Here is an 18,318-nt window from a genome sequence, read left to right on the forward strand (position 1 = left end):
TCACCACATTTGAAGCTTTAAAAGACTCAAAATCTGTGTGAAATACTTTACTTTTTCCTCTTTTAAGTAGTATCTGTACTTTTACTTGCGTACCAAAACTGCTTACTCCTTTTCAGCAGTTCTCAGAGTATAAGAAAAATACTTTAACTTTGCCGTTCTGTTCCAAAACGCAGTATAATCAAAAGTACAGACACTGCTCTCAAACGTACTCAAGTACAACTCAAAAAAATCTACTTTAACACATACTTATAGTACTTTTACTTTGTTATTTCCACTATAGACGCACAGTTTTACTCATGAGATCACTACGGTTCTTTAAAAGTCCAGACTGAACCTTGTTTTTCTTTTAAGATTTGCACAGATATTTCTCAAACTCAAACTCAAAACTTCAAATTTCTCTTCTTCTCTATATTTATTTGTTGAGGACGAGTGTAAAAGTCTGATTTCCTAACGAGACGACCCTGTTTTGACGTTCGGAGTCCGTTCTGAGTGCGTTCGGAGCGTTTCTATCACTCTATTTGCATTGTATTGTGTTTGTTTTACGTGCACAACTTTGCATTCGACATTTTTCTAAATAAATCCTAAACCTGATGATACTTTTACGATACGTTGTGTTTTACTCGAGTGTTTCTGGAGCTCGTGGCACCTGGGCTTAAAGCGGCAGCTGGAGTCACAGGAGGGAAGAGATCAGTTTATCCGCGGATTAGATTATCGGACCAGGTGACGGCGGCGGCTTTTAGTTTGAGAAAATAATTAAAACGCACCTGAACCGAGGAGTTTTTCTGCAAAACGAGGCCGATTTGTGTCGTTTTGTGTCGTCTGCGCTCGTAATCCAGGCCTTTACCTCCTTTTAGCGCTCTATTTATCATCTAATCTAGTTTTTTACGCTTATCCGAGGCTGGGTCACGAGGGCAGGAGTCTAAACGGGGACTCCAAGCTTTCCCTCAGCCCAGACGCTTCCTCCAGCTCCTCCAAACTGTTCACTTTTCACTTTATTTAGTTTTAATATTAAAGATTTCACGTCTGATTCATGCAGGACACACAGGAACAGGCTAAAGTTTGAACGTACATCTCCTTTAAAGCTGTTTTTACTTGTCAAACCTGCGGTCCCTGGGCCAAATGCGGCTCTCAGACCAATTTTTCTCGGTCCCCTAAGCTTCCACGTGAATTTACCTTAAATAAAACTTTTGAAAATCTACTTTAACAAGCTCATAGCAAATGTTTAATGTGTCGTTTTGAGGATGTAAGCGTGAGTAAAGGTCTAGTGGTTCAATTTAACTTGTAATAATAATAATAACAACAACGCAGATTTGAACTTTCATTAGTGATAAAGTGCAACATAAAAACACTGAATAAATACAAATAAGGGCGTGGGTAAAGTTACAAAAGATATGCTTAAAAGTAAAATTAAATACTTGAACAACAGTGCAAACGTGGATTATTAAGGCGACCGTTTTATAAAGTGTCTAGTTTAGTGCAGATATTGTAAAATGTTCAAGAGACAAACAGCAGAGAGGAAGACGAGGGGTGCAGCGCAGACACAAGAGCGTTTATTTTCCGGCACCAAATATATTCACAAAAACGGAAATTTAAAAGAATCAGCAGGACAGAAGCCTCCACACAGTGACACACAGGAGCAGACTGAAGTGTCTTTAACTGGTTGTTCTCTCTCTGCAGCACAGGTAAGTTTCAGCAAATCGCATAATATCTTTAAAAGTTAGAGCTAAAAAACAGTGTAAATGTTTATTCAGTTAAATATGTCGTTAAAAGTAAAGTTCTACGTTAAATTTGTCGGTTTTAACCGTGAACACAGACGAGATAAACACAAAGATAAAATATTTGGACCCCCCTCCTCCTCAGAGCAAAGTGGTCTGCCCCGGGACCTTCTGAAGGTTTTCTCTCTCTCTCTGTCTCTCTGTGTGTGTCCTCTCTGTCTCTCTCTCTGTCTCTCTCTCTCTCTCTCTCTCTCTCTCTCTCTCTCTCTCTCTCTCTCTCTCTCTCTCTCTCTCTCTCTGTCCTCTCTCTCTCTCTCTCTCTCTCTGTCCTCTCTCTCTCTGTCCTCTCTCTCTCTGTCCTCTCTCTCTCTCTCTCTCTCTCTGTCCTCTCTCTCTCTCTCTCTGTCCTCTCTCTCTCTCTCTCTCTGTGTCCTCTCTCTCTCGCTCTCTCTCTGTCCTCTCTCTCTCTGTCCTCTCTCTCTGTCCTCTCTCTCTCTGTCCTCTCTCTCTCTCTCTCTCTCTCTCTCTCTGTGTCCCCTCTCTCTCTCTCTCTCTCTCTCTCTCTCTCTCCTGGTTTGACGTTTGGTTTATTTCCATCTCATCACATTGTTCCAGAGACAGAACATCCTCCCTCTCTCTTTCTCTTCTCTCTTCCTCCCTCTCTCCCTCTCTCTTCTCTCTTCCTCCCTCTCACCCTCTCTCTTCCTCCCTCTCTCCCTCTCTCCTCTCTCCCTCTCTTCTCTCTGAGTCAAAACGTCTTTTGGATTATTAAAAGCTTTTAAACGGAGCTTTAACTGGCTGACGACGAAATTGGCCGCCGTGTTGCCGTGGAAACCCAGATCTGTGCTTCTGGACTCGTTTCTGTCTCCCTCCCTCCCTCTCTCTCTCACTCTTATTATCTCTCTCTCTAGTTCTCCCTCTCTCTCCACCTCTAATTATCCATCTCTCTTGTTCTACTTCCTCTCTCCCCTCCCTCTCTCTTCTCATTCTCTCTCCCTCTCTCCCTCATTGTCCCTCTCTCTAGTCCTCCTCTCTCTCTCCCTCTTTCTCATCCTCCCTCCCCACTTCTCTCTCTTTCTCCCTGCCTCTCTCCCCCCGTCTCTTTCTCCCTCTCTCTACTTCTCCCTCTGTCTCTCCTCTTCTCTTTCTCCCTCTTTCTCATCCTCCCTCCCTCCCTCTCCCCTCTCATTATCCCTCTTCCCCTCTGTCTCTCCTCCTCTCTTTTTCTCCCTTCTTCCTCATCCCCCCTCTCCTACTTCTCTCTCTTTCTCCCTCCCTCTCCCTCTGTCATTATCCCTCTCTCTAGTTCGTCCTCTGCCCTGTCCTCTGTTTCTCATTCTCCCTCCTCCCTCTCTCTCCTCTACCCTTTCACTTCATGATCCCCCACCTCCTCCCTCCTCCCTCCTCCCTCCTTCTTTCCTTCTCTCTCTTTCTCCTCGTCTCACGTTTCAAAACTGTCAGCAATAATCTCACACACTGCTGCCTTTCAGCTAAAAGCTTTTTGTGTGTGCGGCGGCGGAGGAGGAGGAGGAGGAAGAGGAGGAGGAAAGAGAGCAGGAAGGAGAGCAGGAGCAAGAGGAGGAGGAGGAGGAGGGGGGGATAGAGGCCGACAGGGGGCGTGTTCGGGCAGGGAGGGCGGGCGAGGGGAGGGGGGGGGGGGGGGGAGCACGGGCCCTCCCTCCCTCCCCCGTTGCCTTGGAAACTTGATGTCACGGTGACATCAGAGAGCATTAAAAGCTTTTAACCGGTTTCCTCCAGCCCTAGGCCCCATTTTGAGTGCTCTTTCAGTGAGGCTCGGGGGGTGGGAGCACGGCGAGCGCGAGGGGCTGCGCGTACGAGGCATTTATGGCACAGAATCTGACTGCAGACAGCAACGCAGCTCCCAGTGCAGTAAAAGCCTTTCAAATCCACCCGGTTAAGATTGAAGGCATGCAGCCAGCACAGCCCGCACACCAGCCAAAGATAAGCCTCGCAAACATGGCCGCCGCAGAGGACAGCTTCAGCTACTTAACGCCAGGAAGCAGTGAGAAGCACAGGAGAGCCCCCAACTGGACGGATGGGGAAATGAAGGCGCTCCTGTTCGTTTGGGAGGAATTCCACCATGAATTAAAGAGCAGCAAAAGGAACGCGAAGGTCTACGAGAAGATGTCACAGAGGTTCTTCCAGCTGACGGGAGAGCAGCGCTTCAAGGAGGAGATCAAGATGAAAATCACTAACATGTCTTTCCAGTACAGGTGAGAGCGGAGCGGAGGTAGGCCCAGGTGCACACGCAGGTAAAAGTGGAGGTAACGTGTTAAATCTATGTCCTCTTTCGTCCACAGGAGGCTAAAAGCGACGCAAGCCGACAACGGGGACGTCCCAGACTGGCCCTACTACAAAACCATAGAGAAGATCCTGAATAACCCGGTGGAAAATGGCAGAATAAACAATATGGAGTTCAACGCGGCTGTAGCGGGGCCCTCCACCTCATCCCCGGGCGACTCCTCACAAGTGCTCCACACAGAAGACGGCATTGTGGAGTTTCTGCCCGAGTACACTGGCTCCTCAGACGAGATGGAGATCAAACAGGAGCTGGACTCGCTCAGCTCCGACAGTGACCTCATACAAGCGTCCAGGTAACGGCAAAAATGGAGAAAAAAAATGGAAAAAAACAAACAAATAAATGTGGTACATCCCTGTTTAAAGGTCCTGTAGGACACAAAATGCACTCGTGTGAGGTTTAAGTCGTGTTTTAATGTCGTTTCCTCCTCAAAAACACACTGGAGTTGCGTTTTTGTTTGATTAACTCTTTATTATTAGTCCGTCTACGTCCGTTCCACCTCGTGATGTCATGAAGTGGGTGTGTTTCAAGTTGACTTTTAGCTGCTTTTACCTTTTGTTCAACAGAGATGGGAAATTCCAGCGCAGAAATGATCCAAATGATTCTAGAAATGAAGGTGTGTGGAGTTTAAAAACACAGTGGAGCACTTCCTGTATCGCCACACGATGACATCACAAGGTGGAACAGAGTGTTTTCAGTTTGGGAGAAGAACTAAAGACTAAATATGCAGGTTTGTTTGTGTTAAACATGTGAATGAAACAAAACAAAAACACAACTCCAGGTCTGTTTTTGAGGAGGAAATAACATTAGAACAGAATACAAGCTTCAAGGTAACAGCAAAAATAAAAAACAAAACAACAAAAAAAACAAAAACATGGAGAACAAAAAAACGGAAAGAAACGTACTATATATCTGCTTAAAGGTCCTGTACGACACAAAATGGACTCGTGTGAGCTTTAAGTTGTGTTTTAATGTTGTTTCCTCCTCAAAAACAGACCTGGAGATGTGTTTTTGTTTGAGTAACTCTTTATTATTAGTCCGTCTCCGTCCGTTCCACCTCGTGATGTCATAAAGTGGTTGTTTTTGCGTTAACGGCTCCTTTTACCTTTAGTTTCGTGGAAATAAGTGGCAATTCCAGGAGCTGAAATGATCCAAATGATTCGAGAAATGAAGGTATGTGGAGTTTAGCTTCCTGTATCACCACTTGATGACATCACAAGGTGGAACGGAGCGTTTTCAGTGTGAGAGAAGAAGCTCTACGTCTGTTTTTGAGGCTTTAACAGCATTAGAACATGACTTAAAGCTCACAAGAGTCAGTTTTGTGTGACACAGGACATTGTATTACCACTTGATGACATCACAAGGTGGAACGGAGCGTTTCCAGTGTGAGAGAAGAAGCGTTTGTGCGTTAAACATGTGTGAACGAAACAAAAAAACACAACTCCAGGTCTTTTTTGTGACGAGGAAACGGCATTAGGACGGCGTAAGACGAGCTCTTTAACGCTCTTCTCTGATTCCGCAGCTTACAGTCGTCGGGTAAAAAACGTCTGACGGACAAAAAGCAGCTGCAGTTGAAGCGGAAGAAGCTGCGGCTGATGCAGTGTATGCTTCAGGAGCAGAGGAGGTCCAGCCGCGCTCTGGAGGAGATGTGCAGGGAGGTGAGGAGAGCGCTGCACCAACAGAACCTGGTCCAAGTGCAGTGTCTCCAGATGCAGGAGCGGATGATGAACCTGATGGAGCGAATGATCACGCTCCCGTCCGCCTCTTCGCAGAGCCGACTCCACGACCCCAACAACCACTGAAACTCTGAATTATTATTATTTTTTTAAATCTTTGTAGCGTTTCCGTGTGTGGATGATTAGCATGTTGTCACGCAGAGGTAGAATATTCGCCGCGTAATCGACTTTTTATCAGCTCAGAGCGTTTGTGTGAATTAAAAACGATCACTGTGACCAAAGGATCCGGGTAAAGTTTTTATTTTTCTTAAATCTGCGATGTGCTCCAGCCAAGCCAAGTTACAAGACAGATCTGTGAAGAGGCGAGCGCAAGTTTTTAGGTCTTATTTTTGATCCATTTATCCATTTTCTTCCGCTTTTCCGGGTCGAGGGGTCGCCGGGTCGCCGGGTCACGTGGGCACCAGTCTAACCACGAAGACTCCCAGACTTCCCTCACCCCAGACGCTTCCTCCAGCTCCTCCCAAGGCGTTTCCATTCCAGCCGAGAGACACAGCCCCTCCAGCGTGTCCAGGGTCTTCCCCAAGGCCTCGTCTCCTCAGGACAGGCCCAGAACACCTCCGTAGAGTGTCTGTTATTTTTAATTTATGTATTTATTTTTTTAATTGTGATGTTAGAGACAAAACAAAACAATAAAAGACGTCAGACGCTTTGATTTGAGGGGAAAATGAGTGGTACAACTTGGATTTTAGGTTTTATTTTTGTAATAAAACAGAAGTTAGATGATTTTGATGTCGTACTGTGGAACATAGACCACCTTTAATATCAAATATGCTTTGTTTGTTTTATTTTTTTATGTTTTTTTAATGTACGTTGTTTATTATCGTTTTTGGTTACGTGTTTTTCTATATGTTAAGTTTTCCACAGTGTTTTAGACAAAGCTGCAGATGCAAACCGACATACCGAGAGGATTATGAGCTTATGGTTAAACACAGCCGCTGTTGAACGTTTATTAATTCAAAATTAGTTCTTCTTATACAAGTTTGTTTACATGTGTTCACCTCATTTTAAAAAGCACAGAAAAAATCTCAGTTTCAGGTGTGTCCGTGCGTCGCTCAGTCGTCCAGGTCTGATCCACGGCAAAAGAAACATTCAAATCTGTCAGTCTGAAGACGTTTTTCTGCTCGTAAAAGCCATTTCTTCAGTTCTGGTCAGATTACTGCTGGATACTGACTTATATCTGTCAGGAGGAGGCGCTAACGACACTAAAACTGAAGCGAACACACCTGTTTGTTTGCAGCTCCTGTTTGTTTGCTCAGTCTAAGTGTGAACTAAGCCTGAATCATACTTTGTGTAACAGTTCAGGCCCTTAATAGCTGCTCTCACACTTGTTAGCATCATGGTTAGCACTTTTATTTTCCTTTTTTCAATGTAGGTCTGAGGATGGAGTTATAAATAGCAGATAAATGATGTTTAAAGCTCCTATTCCCATTCGAAACGTTCGGTCCAGTCGACAAAACTACCAAATCTGCCAAAATTACACATTCAGAATACTCATTACACTTACTTTTTCATTTGGTGATACTCAGAATACAGTTACTTTCCTAAAATCAGAGGAATACATGGAGCTACCTGCACAGAATCAGTGAGAAAAACAGAAAACACAGCTTTTATAGTGAGGCAATTGTGATTTTCTGTCTCTAATTGGAAATAAATCAATGCAAAACAAACAGAGCAACAGAAACACAGCTGTTTGTGATTATATATATATCATGTTTTTACGCTACAACATAATGAAACTGTGTGTAAAAGTATTGTAAGTAATCAGAGCACAGTACTCTGATTGGTCCATCCATTTCCAAATCCATTTCCAAAGTATTCTTCTCATCACTGTGTGTCGCCTTCTAAAAGAGCTGCTTTTGAGCCCATTTTAAGAGGATTTGGAGAAAATAAGGATTAGGTCTGTTCCGTTCACATGTTAGACCAGTCGTAAAGTCACTTCCTGCTTCTACAGATAAATGTTGGCTCCTCCAGGCTGAACGTCTCATTTAATGCTATTATTAAACATCAGCGTGGTGCTAGTTGTGAGTTTGTGGGTAATAAGGTGGTTTGAGAGGCTCCATTAGCTGATCACATCCACCAGTGCATCTCTGACCCATGTGACTCTGCGGCCGTTGCAGCCCTTTGACCAGAGACACTATTTACACACAGCAGCACCAGGAAGTTTAGTATCAGTGCGGCCGAGTTGGAGAAGGAGCATGGCACTCTATGGAAGGACATTTTAAACGCTGAACGGTAAGGCTTCTGTTTGGAGATGTTTATGACGGCTATGGTTATTATTATTATTACTCTTATTATTGCCTATAACTTGTGACACACTGTAAGTTTGTACTGCAGCAGTTTAAATGTTTAATGTTATCCAGCTGCACATATACGGGATGTGCAGAATAATTTAAAAACAAGACTATATAATTTCAAAATTCAGTTGATTTCATATCTGCAAATGAAATAATAATTTTTAAAAAGTCTATATAAATATTGTCTACTCTACAACAGCTATCAACATCAGTTTGGAGATGTTTATGAGGATTATTATTATTTTTATTATTATTATTTTTTTATTATTATTATTATTATTATTATTATTGATATTATATTTTTATTGTATTATTATCATCATCATCATCATTATTATTATTTTTATTATTATTATTATTATTATTATAGTTTATAAATTGCTTATATTGTTATAGCTTATAACTTGTTACACATAGTATTTTAATTTGTTTTTTTCTGTTATCCCGTTGTACATATAATCTAAAAACAATAATACATAATTTAAAAGTTAAGTTTATTTCATATCAGCAAATGAAACCATTTTTAAAACATTTATTTAAATATTGTTTACTCCTCAGCGGCTCTCAGCCTCAGCCAATAGCGTGACTCCGTCTGTTTGAATGAGACACAAAAGGAGCGCTGTGATTGGACGAGCGCGGTGTCACGTGACGCAGAGACGTTACGCTGTCATGGAGACGGTGAAAGACGCTTTGTTCCTCGTGTAAACGCAGAGAGGCGGAGCTCGGTGCCATATGGGGCTCTAAATCACTACAAACTGCTCTTTCACTTGTTAAAGCGGAGCTGCGATGTGAAAATGTAGCTTTGGGGATTATATCGACCCGAAACGGACTCTTTATTGTTCTGAGGAGGTTTCTCTCCCTGAAAACGGTAAATAGCGTCACTTTTGCTAACTTTAAATGTGCTAACTTTAAATGTGCTAACTTTAAATGTGCTAACTTTAAATGTGCTAACTTTAAATGTGCTAACTTTAAATGTGCTAACTTTAAATGTGCTAACTTTACTGTCTCTTGTTTGTTTGAGCTGTTTTTGACTAAACTATGTGTTTTTATAAGTTATTTAAGGCGTATGTTTGGCTAAATGTGCTTAAAGTTAGTGATTAGACAAAGAAAGTGCCTTTAAAGTAAAAATCTGATACTTTAAATAAGTTTAACATGGTTGACAGGGCATCTGGCTCTGTGGGCGGAGGGGTGGAGTTTATTGGGTCAGGACAAAAAGCGCTTTGTCTTTTTGACAGATAATTGACTAATTTTGTTATTTTAATTTTGTTTGTTTTTTTTGTTACATGCTAAACATTCAAAAACCTAAATCTACTTCTATGCCATTTAAATCACCATAAAGACTCAATAAACTCTAACACAAATAACATGGAGAAAGATCCACTGTGATGTCTTTGTAATTCTTTCTTTCTGTGTTTCAGAAAGACAACAACACACACACGTGTTGGCTCATGTTCATTGAGATACAGCAGCAGCATCAACAGAAATGAGGATCCAAGGGCAGCCTGAAGGAGCGCGAAGGCGTCTGGATTTAAGTTTAGTTGGTGAGCTGAGGGGTGTGGAAGTCAGCCGCGGTCGAGCTGGATATGGCTTCACTATAGCAGGGCAGCGCCCGTGTGTAATGAGTGGGATTTTAAAAGGAAGCCCTGCTGACCTGGTGGGATTTAAACAAGGGGATCGCATAATGGCCATCGATGGGACAGACGTTTCAGCTGCCTCTCATGAGACTGTGGTTCAGCTGATTGGGAGCTCCAGGGGCCCTCTGAGGCTGGTGGTTCACACTGAAGGTCGCATAATGGAAAATCCAATTCTAGCAGATGAAAAGTTTGGTCTGAAAGGGAGGGGTTTCCAGAGAGCAGGTGTTCTCCGCACCATCTCAGACGATTCTAATAACTCCTCTTTTAATCGAGCCACCAGTTTCAGACAGAGGCCTGTGTCAGAACCGGACATGTCCCAGTGGTCACAGCATTGGAGCGCTTTAGCTCAGCGGGACAAGGACGAGCTCTGCAGGTCAGGGGACACAGACTCTGTTTTCACAGACACAGGGGACGTCAGTCCAGACTGGAGTGTGTTGAACATGACTTTGGTGGTGGGATACCTGAGCTCCACTGAGCTCATACTTAACACTTCAGACTCAGACGACTGTTTAAAAGCCATTCTGGAGCGGATCCGACAGCTGGGAACAGAGCAGGACACTCACACTCTGGTCATGATGAAGATCATGTTTGACTGTATTAGACTATGTGACGATGCAGGCGCTGTACTCGCTGCTTTTCCAGCTGAGAATATGGTTTTAGGGGCGGTGTGTGCAGAAGACTCCCGTTTCTTTTGCTTGGTGACCACAGCACACATTATCAATGGCCAGGTACCAGAGGACAGTCCCTTAAGAGCCTCCTGCCATGTTTTCTTCATTGACCCAGACCTGAGCAGCCATCAGGACCACATCGGCATCGCTGGACGTTTTGGCCTGAGCTGCACTCCAGACCCGGACTCGTCCAGTTGCCTGGAGTTCCCTCAGACGCCGTCAGACGTGCTGCACTTCGTCACAGTGTTGTACAGTGACATGGGAGAAGCAGTGGAGAGGCTCAGGGCCAAACTGGACTCTGAGGCACAGCAGCAGGTCAATGGAACCACCGAGAACCACGGCAGTGCGAGCAGCAATGGGGACAGCGGAATAGGGAATAGTTCTCCTCCTGAACAGAGAACAGACAGGGATTTTTCTACTGTGAAAACCCCCCCTGGATCCCACCTCCCCAGCTGTCCCTGGGATTATCCTGTGTCTGAAGACCTCACCTCAATAAACCTTTCTAAGAACCAGCCCAAACCTAATCTTGAGAACAGTACAGGCACGCATTCCCTTTCCGAGTCTCTTCCTGGCCCTGACGGTCTCACCAGCTTCTATGGGGGACCCCCACCCAGGCTGGAGTTCCAGTTCAAGCCTCCACCTCCTCCACTCCCACTCACTAAAAAAACAAACTTCTTGGTAGACCCTCTCCGGAGGAGCCAGAGGTGGTTTTCAAAGCCCAAGTGGTCCAGGGCTGTGAGCGATGAGAATGAGCCTCAGGTCTGGTCTAGTTTAGGGTCTGGTCTGTCCAACGTGCCGCCGTCTATGAGCGCGATCCCCTCAGACAGATACCAGTCAGCAGACGCCATGATGCTCCCACCACGAGAGGAGTGGACCAAACGCTTTATCGAGCAAAGAGACAAACAACACAAGTGCACTCACAAAAATGTAAGACACGTTTTATTTACATTATGATGCATCGATTTTGCATTTTTTGGGGAATTTTTGGGCATAATAATCATAATGAATTGACTATTTTGATGAATTGCGCAGCTGGCCCTATCATGAGAACACATTTTGAAGTTCGATATATCGCTGAAGTAAATATAGACAATAAACGATAATGTTGCAACTAATTTACACTGACACAAAAAACAAGCAGATTTAAACCACAAAAACTATTCTAAATCTAGTTTGCATCTGTAATGAGTCATACAAGTTTTTCATTCAACCTTTTACAGCTTAAATCTGATTTTACAGCCAAAAAATAACCAAAAAAGTCCACACCAAACAAATTGACCCCAAAAATATAGTTCCAGTTTCAAATACAGATGCACAAGTCGATTGTAGTGATTATTGTGATTATAGTAACTTATGCACAGCTCTAGTTGTTTTCTACTTTTCCATATTTGAAGAACAGTTTCCCTCTGTGCTTTCTGCTCTCGCTCTGATACAAACATCTGTGTTTCTACTTGTTCAACACAGGAAGTATTAAAGCGGTCACTGCGAGTCGTCCAGACACTATGGGTTTATTTGTAAGGCTTTTCAGTGGCACTTAAAATGTCCCACAAGAGCTTTTTAAAATGGTCAAAACTGGAAAAACACCTGTTTTAAGGCCGTTATAACACCAGGCAGAAGTTTGGACACACCATCTCATTCAATGTTTTTTTTTTCTATATTTTACTACTTTCTACATTTTCTATAAATACAGAAGACATCAAGTATATGAAGTAAGATATATGGAATTGTGTAGTAAAGAAAAAGTTGAATCACTAGTAAATATTTTTCAACAAAGCAAAGGGTAAATACTTTGAGAATTTGAGTATAAAATATAAAAAACATACATTACAAACAACATAATTCCATATATCTTCATACTTTTGCTGTTGTCTGTGTATATACAATGTAGAAAGTAGTAAACATAAATAAAAATAAACATTAGCTGAGATGCTGATGCCAAACGTTTGACTGGTTGTGTGTCATTGTCAAAGTTAAGTGTTGTGCTCCTGTTTGGCCACAAGGTGTCCCTGTGTACCCAGAAAGCCCACACAAAACAGCTTTGAAATCCAAAACCTTTAAATAGAGTGTCAAATTTGTCAGTGAAAAAACAGGCAGTTCTGCAGTGCATGATCAGAACTGCTCTCACTTTTGGTGGTGCCTCTTCCCAGTTTGTATCTGATCCATAGACTGTATATGTTTTTTATAGAGTCTGACGGAGCAGTGCACATTATTCTGGGATAATTGACTCATCCAGTGATTCCTATTTATTTATTTTTTCTTCATGAACCACCAAGCATCTTCAGAAAACATGGAAACGTTCATCTATGTTTTATCATTTAAAGGGCCCATATATATTACACTATTTTCTGATCTATTTTCTAATGTTTCCTCGTCATAAACAGACCTGGAGTTGTGTTTTGTTTCATTCAGACATGTTTAACACTCTGTTCCACCTTGTGATGTCATCATGTGGTAATACAGGAAGTGCTCCGCTGTGTTTTTAAACTCCACACAACTTCACTAAAATCATTTGGATCATTTCAGCCCTAGAATTGCCAATCTCTGCTGAAAAAAAGGGGCTGTTAGCGTGAAAACTACCACTTGATGACATCACAAGGTGGAACAGAGCATTTTGAGGCTTGCAGATGTTACAGACCAATAATAAAGTGTGACTCAAACATGTGTGAATGAAACAAAACACAACTCCAGGTCTGTTTTTTGAGGAGGTGACAACAGTCTAACGTTGCTTAAAATTCACAAGAATCAAATTTGCATAATGTTGACACTTTGCAGATGATGTCACCAACATTTCCTGGGGGTGTGATGCTAACTGAACATTACAGTCACAAGCTAGCTAGCATTACAGTTTTTCAGGTAGTCACTCTCACCTTTTTGCAGGGCTGGGTATCATTACAAAGTTGCTGATAAGATACGTACCTTGATCATAGGCCACGATACGATACATATCTCAATACAGTGCACTTTTGATTCGATATGATACGATATATTTCAGGTTTGATAGAATTCAGTGAAAAATAAAGGCTCCCAGGACCGTATCTTTCACAAAAAATAACCATTAACGGTGCATTTATCTTCTGTTTACTAAAGATGAATGAACATAAAGTGCAGTTTGTTTTTGTGCATGTGACTCTCTAGAAAAACACATCAAACTGTTTCACTGGTCAGAATTATTCATCCACCGTTTGTACGAGCTCCACATTTACATTTACACAGAGTCATGTGCAGTTTAATGTCTCTGAAGGATCAAACATATCGACTAAAACACAACTGTGATACTAAAAGACTTTGTTAAATGAGTATCTGTGCAAAACTAATATGAAATACACCTGTTTTAATCAACAAAACAGTGAAGCAAATGTCAAATGTTCTGCATAAATTAGTTTCTTTCCTCTAAACAAGCCACATAATTTTGTATTTTTTTGTATATTTTACCAAATTATTTTACGAAATTATTCTGTGGGGAATAATTTGGTAAAATATACAAAAAATAAACCCTCTCGACTCACAATATATTGATACAGCATCCCACGATATCGATACTGTATCATTTAATTAAACAATGAGATATACAGTATTGATATTTCGATATTTTTGCACTCCCCTACCTTTTTGTGTCTTAAACAGGACCGTGATTAAGTGCTCTTTAAATCCATTTTGTGTTTTTTTTCTTGAGTTTTCAGACAATATTAAAACTTTTTTGTGTCAGTGTTTGCCAGTGTGTGCATTTTGTCTCCATGGAAACTGCAGAACATTACGCCACGCACATACATGTCACTGCAAAGTATCAATGAGACTTTTTATTAATCTGGTTTAACCTTATTACAAATGAAACTCAAAATCCCTCCAGTCACCACCACAAAGACGTCATAAAAGACCACATTCATTTCATCTGTTTTCAGCTAATACCATCCTGAAATCTGTGGCTTTTATATTCAATTGTTTTAGTATTATTATGTTAACCTGTTTACCAGTTTGTTTTGTATAGTTTGGACCTTTTTGACCTTTTTGTAAGCCATTTTCTTGTTTTTGTCCAGGGCTCCCGGTTTTGGGGAAGGGGCGTTGTCCGAGCGTCCAAACGGCGCTCGTCAAAACGTCTCAGTCTCGCAAGATCCTTGGACGACCTTGAGGTAACGAGCGAGTTTGATCTTATCTGGAATCTTATAGAATTATGCTCCTATTATAACTCCTCTGATTTATGTAGCTTTTAAAGTTTATTTTTGCTTTAGTCATTTGTTCTGGCAGGTGGTGTGTTTGGAGTTAAAAAGAAAAAGATTCTAAGGATTAAGATTCTGTAATTTGAACGTGGTAAAGTGGTAAAGTTCTTATCATTTTCAGTATGTATGACATTAAAGATTTGGCCTGTAACATGTAGCAAAGCGTGAATATAATGTGCAGGTCTCATTGTACAAATTGTTTTCCAAATGTATTCTTTTAAAAACTCACCTTCGCAGAAAGGTTTGCTAGTTTTTGCTAATTTGAACGCTAGCAAAAAACTTGTCTTGGTACTTGACTCTTGAATCGCTGTTTGCCGGTGAAAAAAATGTTGCTGAGTCTGTAAATTAGCTGCCGACCTCTGAGCCGTAGCCGCCCGTTCCTGCGTTGACTGCTTGCTAGCGTAGTTGGCGAGCTTTGTACCAAAGTGACGGCTGATATTGTACTCTTTGAAAATCGCGACAGGTTCTTGGCATATTGGGCACACAGGCTTTGATCGAACTTCAGTGAAAAAATATTCTGTTGTCCACTCTGTATTAAACACTCGGCGGTCACTGTCCACTTTTCTTTTCTTTGATAAACTCATTTTTGCAGAAGGGCTGATAAGAGAATAAGTAAAACAAGGTTGATGTAGAGGAAGTTCATCTTTTGGGGAAATGTTGGTATTACAGGGGAATGGTAAATTGAGCAAGGAGCCTTACCTATTTTAATATAATTTGGTCACATTCGTCGGGCCGGATTAATAAGCAGAACGGGCCGTTTGTGGCCCACAGGCCGTAGTTTGCCCCCCCTCTGCTTTAGGCCCTTATTTATATCACAGTCCTTTTGAAATACAAGCAATCAGAACTCATCTTATTAGGATTGTCTCCAGACTAAAATAGACAGGATACTCGATACAGATTCAATACCACGATAATAAAAAACTCTCTTTTTTTTAGGTGATAGAATGTGATTTTCCACATTAAATGTTCATACGTTTGTATTCCCATGTGTTTTATATCTGTGTAATCCTCAGTGTCCAGGTCAGTTCCGTCGGGGTCCATGTGCGTACACTCGTCACAATAATGCTCCTACAATATCTTTTGGACCTCACACTTTGTTATACGCACAATTTCTTTGCAAAAGTGGTGAGATTTTGGGTATTTTTTGTACTAAGATAAAATTTGAGCAGTGGAGGATTGAAAAAGTGACCTGTGTGACAGTTCATTCTGTTATGTGGCATGAGCTGCAACAAATAACAAACACGACTTTATATTTAAAAATGGTTCACTGGGATTGTCTTGCATTACGGTTATTGTGTCAGTGGCATTAAGTAGTTTCAATATTGTCGTTTTTCCTGCTTTCCTGTGTTATCATGACGAGCTTATATACTAGTTTATGTGGTTAAGATCATTCTAAAGCTATTCAGGAAAGGCTCATTTCTGTCCTGTGAATGTCACGTCTTTCGTAGTGATGCTAGTTTTAGTATTGATTCCCATCTGATTTACGATACTTCTGGCAACCCTATGTCTTACTAATTCCCAAACTCGCACGCTATACAAACCGCTAAAGTTTTCCAGTCTAAAAGTATCCCTTCGCTTGGTCCACATCTCACTTTAACCTCTCATTTCCCTTACCTTGAACTGTGAGTTTGCTGTTGCACTTGTAGTAAAGGGTCCCAACAAAGTGGTCTTTGTGCCGGGGTCTGCGTGTCCCCTGTTTGTTTGGCTGCACTAATGACTCAGGCCTCACAACTCCACAAACTCTACTAATGCCCCCGTTCTTGCACTGTACAACCACACGCTCACAAAGGCGCACGTCTCCCTATTCATACATACCATAATCGCTCTGAATACGCATTTAAACACCCGGACAATGCAAACCGAAATAAGCCGGACTGTATTGTGCGTCTGTGAATGAGTCAGAACGGCAACAGGACACGCCCCAAACCTCACACTGTAAACACAGACGAGAAGGAAAAAAGTGGACTAAAGGAGCGTGACGTCGGCTCCAAGTGAAGTTCGTCGAGGCTAGAGCAGTTATAGCGGTGAATCTGGGGGCAGAGTTGCGTATTTGGAAGTATCATAGCAACCAGAGAGCCAATCAAGAGCGAGGATGTGGAAGGTAACGCCCATTCCCGCCCACTTAGCAACGCTGTCAATCAAACCTGTTGCTATAACGCTAGGGAAAGAAGGCAGTAGGGATGGGATAGTAAACAATAATATCGTTTATCGTGATAAAAAGAGCTGACAATAATCATTTGTGGGATATTTTATAAAATCAAGATAATCGCGAACAAAGATAATCGCCGTTATATCACCTGAATGTGCAGAAAAAAATCAACTTATCCACAGGGGAGTCTTCAGGCGGGACAAAGGGGCGTGTTGTCCGGGGCCCCAGGGTCTTAGGGGGCCCAGAATTGGACTCTCTTCCTATTAATTTGTATTACAGGGGGCCCATGTGAGGCTTGTTGTCCCGGGCCTCCAAATTTCAGTCGACGGCCCTGCTCATCCATAATATTCTCTGTTAAAGTTATAATTATTCATATCCATAACAACTTTAATCATGATATAATAGTTAATCGCAATTATTTTGGCCGTGATAATCGCCGTAATGTCTAGAAGGCGCCTGATTTGTCTGTTATTAATGTTCATATCTTGAGTTTACGGACACAATATGAACATTTAAGACCAAAATAACGAGTCTGACAGCAGCAGTTACAGAGAGAGAGGACACAGTTTTTCAATAGAAAGTGAATTGGAGCCAGAGTCGAAGGAGCAGGAAGTGCACACCTGATCATTTCCTGTTTGTAACGCGGCGGCTAGCAGGTTAGCTATGTCCATTTATGTATACAGTCTACGGTTGTACATCAAACACATCAGATCTGTAGCCTCGTGCACAAAAGGCTAATTGCGATGCTAGCCACAGGGGAGCTAAAGGGCTCTGTTAATGGTGAGACATTCTTTTATTGTTGCTTCTTGTCATAACAAATCCAGCGTCGTGCACGGAGCTGTCAGATGATTGGAGCTGGATGTTTGGGAGAATTTCAGCTTCCTGGCGCTGGTAATAATTTCTGTGCGCCGTGAAAACAAAGGATCGCTCCGACGTCGTCACTATTAAAAACAAGACGGCGGGTTTAAAGTGTCACGCTGAGGCGCCGCTCGATGGGAGAGACGGAGATTGTCAATTTGAAGTCTGACTATGCTCTGATAAAAAACATGTCTGCTCTTAAGAGTCGCTGTGGAACAACTATTTCTCTGTTGTTGTTTTTGGTATAATTTTATTTTTGGTTTGCACAGAAGCGATTTTATTTTCTTTGATTTGACGCAGAGCGAGGTGGTAGTGCTGCTGTTAGATGAGACTGTGTACTGTACTTAAGTAGTATTTTAAGGTATCTGTACGTTTATTTAAGTATATTTTACAGTGGATATTTCTTACTTTTACTTGAGTACATTTGAGAGCAGTATCTGTACTTTCTACTCCACTACATTTTTGAACAGGACTGAAAAGTAAAAAGTACTTAAGTTATTTTTACCATGTTCGTGGAAACATCATGACTAAAATTTTCAGGTTGAAGCTTTGACTTTGAGCAAAACAAAAATAAAAACACAAAATTCATGAGAAAAATTAAGAAATTGATTTGTTTTGTTACTGTTGAACAAAATACGTGTCATTTTGAAACAGTATCACTACATTTACACTTAAATGAACAACGCTTGAAGTGAAATACTTTTACTTTTTACTCTGAAAGTACATATTT

General features: G+C 41.7%; 2 protein-coding genes across 2 annotated transcripts in view; both read left to right on the forward strand.

Moving 5' to 3' along the window:
* The first annotated feature begins 3,418 nt into the window (after positions 1-3,418).
* On the forward strand, positions 3,419-5,837 carry msantd1 (Myb/SANT-like DNA-binding domain containing 1). The gene is made up of 3 exons (XM_033983420.2): positions 3,419-3,949; positions 4,037-4,330; positions 5,558-5,837. The coding sequence occupies exons 1-3, from the start codon at positions 3,561-3,563 to the stop codon at positions 5,835-5,837; spliced, it is 963 nt and encodes a 320-aa protein (XP_033839311.1). The 5' UTR covers positions 3,419-3,560.
* A 3,078-nt stretch (positions 5,838-8,915) lies between these two features.
* rgs12a (regulator of G protein signaling 12a) overlaps positions 8,916-18,318 on the forward strand; it is a 52,257-nt gene continuing 42,854 nt past the window's right edge. Inside the window, exons 1-3 of the mRNA XM_033983707.2 lie at positions 8,916-8,933; positions 9,484-11,294; positions 14,402-14,494. Of these exons, the coding sequence (XP_033839598.1) occupies positions 9,549-11,294; positions 14,402-14,494 (1,839 nt within the window). The 5' untranslated portion in view covers positions 8,916-8,933; positions 9,484-9,548. The remainder of the gene's footprint in view (positions 8,934-9,483; positions 11,295-14,401; positions 14,495-18,318) is intronic.

The sequence above is a fragment of the Periophthalmus magnuspinnatus genome, chromosome 18 (genome assembly GCF_009829125.3).
Source record: "Periophthalmus magnuspinnatus isolate fPerMag1 chromosome 18, fPerMag1.2.pri, whole genome shotgun sequence".
Lineage (NCBI taxonomy): Eukaryota > Metazoa > Chordata > Actinopteri > Gobiiformes > Gobiidae > Periophthalmus > Periophthalmus magnuspinnatus.